At 42.9% G+C, this 4,608-nt stretch overlaps 1 protein-coding gene across 1 annotated transcript; it reads right to left on the bottom strand.

The window, feature by feature from the left end:
* Positions 1–3,375: 3,375 nt before the first annotated feature.
* Positions 3,376–4,164, bottom strand: LOC128053390 (spindlin-1-like). The gene has a single exon (XM_052645910.1). It carries the CDS (start codon positions 4,162–4,164, stop codon positions 3,376–3,378), a length of 789 nt encoding a protein of 262 aa, XP_052501870.1.
* Positions 4,165–4,608: the final 444 nt, after the last annotated feature.

Here is a 4,608-nt window from a genome sequence, read left to right as displayed (position 1 = left end):
GTGTCTTTTAATTTCATGGCTGCAAGTCACCATCTGCAGTGATTTTGGAGCCCCCCCAAATAAAGTCAACCACTGTTCCGTTGTTTCTCCACCTATTGTCATGAAGTGATGGGATCGGATGCCATGATCTTAGTTTTCTGAATGTTGAGCTTTAAGCCATCTTTTTCACTCTCCTCTGTCACTTTCATCAAAAGGCTCTTTAGTTCTTCTTCTCTTTCTGCCCTAAGGGTGGTGTCATCTGCGTATCTCAGGTTATTGATCTTTCTCCCGGCAGTCTTGATTCCAGCTTGTGCTTCATCCAGCCTGGTATTTTACAATTACTGTAAAACAGTAATAGGAATGAAACCTGGTTGAGAAGTGACTGTGATTGTTCTCAGAATTTGCAGTCCCTTCAAATACTGCATGGCACATATAACTGGAAAACCTCCTTCTGTTGGTACTGTTTGCTTCAATAGTGCATTTTCTCTTACAACCACTAAAACTGCACAGTAGGCAAATAGACAGAAAACTGAAAACAAAGAAAAACAAAGAAGGCAAAGTAAAAAACCCTAAATATCTTTAACATGTAATTTTAGTTAGTTACATTGAACATTCTACGTGGAATAGCATGCAAAAAAGGATGGTCTGCTTTAAGGTTTTCCTTTGAAGCTTTACGAGCACCCAGACATCACAGCCAGGCATGCACACACACAGCACAACAATACCCTAGCAGGTCAATGAGAAAGGCCGATACATTTTTTACAGAGATTCTTCTATACAGAGATGTCTTTTATAAGGTCCCATGATGATAATATTGGAATTTCATATTGGATTCCAAGAACAAGAAACTAATTTTCAGATATCAGGAAAAGGCAAGCCATGCATGGGGATCTGAAACAAGCCCAAATGAAGCCTGAAATACTCGGCTGTGGAGCAGAGTTAGTCATGAAGTCAGGAAGTGTGGCTTAATCCACCAAAAGAATAAAAGATGGGGAAAAAATGGAAAAGCAACACCCTCTTTCCCCTTCCTTTACTCTAAAGGCAAGAAAAGGAACAATGATTAAAATAATGATAATAATAATCACATGTCACATTTGAGAGACTGGCCAATTACAAGGTATTAAAGTTGCTAAACGTACTTGCAGAAAAACCACAGTTCAAGTCATTCAGTGATGACAGAGATGTTCTAACTGACACAACTTTCTGGGTGCTTCCAAAGAACATGATTTTTCATCCTGAAGTCACTGTATGGTGTTTGTGCAGTGAATACATCACACTCACTCTCTAGGTCACGTGTCTACTTGGGTTTCGGGAGCCAGGTTCAGCCTTGAGATTCACACGGGGGGTTATTATAAGGGCCACCAGGAAAGCAGATGACATATGTGTAGCATGATCTTGTTCAAGCAGGGAGGAGCATCTCAGACCTGGGTTGGGTTCTCACTGCATGGAGAAGCTCTCTCCTGGCTGAAACCCGGGAGGCACAGGGCACACCGCAGAAAATGGGGTGCTGTATTTACGGGGTGCAAGGGGTTACCAGCCAAAAGCTCAAGACACAGCTTTCCTGCAGGCAGAAATGTGCATCATGCGAACCACTCACAGCCAGGCCTTGAAACTACAGAATCTCTAACACCAAGAACAGTCACAGTGAGGTTGTAGGGACCTCTGATATTTGATTGACAGCCTAGGTGGGCATTTTACCTTCCAACCAAATCTCAGGTCGGATTTCTAATTTCCCCAGGAGACTGGTTCCACATACTGCCTTTCTCGTAGCTTTCAAAATGCCAGGGCTCCTCCGAAACAAAGTGACAGATGGCCATTTCACTGTGAGACCAACCACTTTTGCTGTTCTGTTTTGGTTAAAACAACCTTGCAGAATAAGCCATATAAGGAGCCTGCGGCTGGAGGCTGGTGTCAGTTACATCCATGAGCCCGCGCAGGTGACTGACCCTGACATGGCAGGGTCCACTCTGTGGAATGGATCCACATCAGCGGCACAGAGGCAGCAAGAAGATGCAGTGTCGCTAAGACATCAGAGGGTTTCTGCTGTTACTTGCCCAGACACTCTTTGTTGGGACAAGCCCAGGAGAAAAAGCCTTCTGATCATAATCATACCATCAGTAAAATAGGAATAAAAATAAAAATGTGTCTCAGAAGATGTGTCAAAAAGCAACAAAACTATTCTTAAAGTTACCTTTCTAATATTTGTGTTCTCCCAGGAACTTACCACATACACACAAACCACTGATGTACTATTGAATTTTAAATCATGTACTAAAATCCAAATTACTGATTTGTACAAATAATGGATGAAAAGTACTGACCAAAATACACCTGCATTTCACTGTGTGGACCAAATTAAAATACCTGGGCTTTGATCCCCAACCCCCCCCAAAAAGTAAAATATATTTAAAAAAATGTAACCAAAAATGTAAATAAACTTTTTGCAAAGCTTAGAATCAAAGTCAACATTTTATCCAGATTTCTAATGGTTAAATTCTAATGTGGGTCATTAATGGTTCACAATTTATTCTTGTTTGGACTTCCAGACTGAAAAGGTGCTTTGCATTTTTGACTTTCAAAACAAGCTGAATGTCCCAATGTGCTTTCTGTGCCCAAATTTAATTTTAAACAAGCAGCAGTCATGTAACAAATATGACTGACTTCCTTCAAAAATTCCTGTTGAATTGGAGAAAATTATTTAACCCCCACTCCAACCCATAAAATCTTCCCTGGTGGCTCAGAGGTTAAAGCGTCTGCCTCCAATGCCGGAGACCCGGGTTCGATCCCTGGGTCAAGAAGATCCCCTGGGGAAGGAAATGGTAACCCACTTGAGTATTCTTGCCTGGAGAATCCCATGGATGGAGAAGCCTAGTAAGCTACAGTCCACGGGGTCGCAAAGAGTCAACACGACTGAACGACTTCACTCACTCACTCACTCCAATCCATAAAGTACTGCCAATGAAGTGTGTGTGTATGTGTGTGTATACAGATCTGTGCCTGCACATATATATGTATCACAGTAGAGATATAGAGAGGCAAAAACACCGAACTGTGCTTGCACTGTGACAGCACAATAAGAGAATGTTAAGAGTGAAGGGGAAAGCAGATGCAATCTTTTAGGTTTATGTAACTGTGATCCTAGCTCAACTTTTTACCAAACTTGTCTTTAACTCCCCTCCAAACAGACACACTTCTTTTAAGCAGAAAGAGTTCTTTACAAAAAATACTTTGTTTTCACATACATCTGTACTATTCAAAACAAAATCAATTCTGCTAGCAAATTGTGGGTTCACAGGGACATTTAAGCTCTCATTAAAATGGAAAGCAATCAGACCTTTACATCTACAGATTACACATTTAATAGTTTCACAGATTTGGCAAAATTCATGAAGACATCTAGAATGCTTTCACCAAATCGTAGACGTATATGTAGAAATCATCATCAAATTTGATGAAGCAGATAGATGGTTTGACCTTTAATTGATGGATGATCATGCCCTTCCTTCCAGAGCCTTCTTGTCTGGCACACTCCACTCGTTTGCCCACCAAGAAGTCTACCACTTCTCCTCGTGCCCTTTGTACTGGAAGTGAATCAATAGAATAAGGCATAATGCGAAGGTCACCTTCTTTATAATCATCTAAGAGCTGGTACATATACAAGACAGGATCTTTTTCATAGGTGATGTAAAAACCCGTGTTCATTACAGGGACACGTGCTAGGGTCATTCCCCTCCACTCATCTTTAGAGCCATCCTCCGTTTCAAACAGGTGCTTCACTGCTTTGCTACTCATCATGTCTGCTAGGTGTGCATCACAGGTTTGAGATGTTGCAACTCTATCAGGGAGGACTTCAAGTGCAGAAATTCTTTCATCTTTATTAAGTTCTAGTCCATAGACACAGTCAAATCCATCGTATTTTATAAGATACAAAGAAGGATTTACAGGCACTTGGTCCAGAATGATTCCTTTCCAATGGGTGACAGGGCTGTTACCTTCTTTCCACCCATGGCGAATCCTGCAGCCTATGATGCTCTGTTCCAGCTGAGAAACAAGTGGGCTGGGTCCCACACTGCTCCGATGTTTTGCGTGAGTCGTCCTTTTCTTCATTATGCTAGCAGATACACCAGTGATACCTGCATCAGCTCTGGACCCCCGGTCAGTTGTCTTCCTTAATGAAGTCTTCATTCATCTGAAGTTACATGAAAAGTGGAACTGCTGGCTGAGGATGAAAGTTCAAGATTCTCCAATTTGAAACCTTCCACGGAATTTCAACGTTCTTATTAATCCATTAACCAAGTACTTCTTTTACAAATTCAGCAAAAGCTCGAAATCGTAAGTACTTTGCAGGGCCGCAGGGGCCAACTTCTGCGGCCAGCTGTCCTGCTGCTTGCTCCCAGCACTGGCGACCCAGAAAAAGACACAGCCCGACCATGGCCTCGCCCAGCCACGCCCAGCCACGCCCAGCCACGCCCAGCCACGCCCAGCCACGCCCAATCCCTAAGCACAGCCCCGCCCCAGCCCGGCCCCCCCGCTTTTGGCGCTTGCACACGGAGGGTGCCTGCACACTGAGGCCCCCTGACTGTGCCTGCCTTTGTTGACTGGGAGCCAAAATTTTATTTATGGTTGCAA

This window comes from Budorcas taxicolor, chromosome 9, assembly GCF_023091745.1.
Source record: "Budorcas taxicolor isolate Tak-1 chromosome 9, Takin1.1, whole genome shotgun sequence".
NCBI lineage: Eukaryota > Metazoa > Chordata > Mammalia > Artiodactyla > Bovidae > Budorcas > Budorcas taxicolor.
This window is presented reverse-complemented; position numbering and strand designations above follow the sequence as displayed.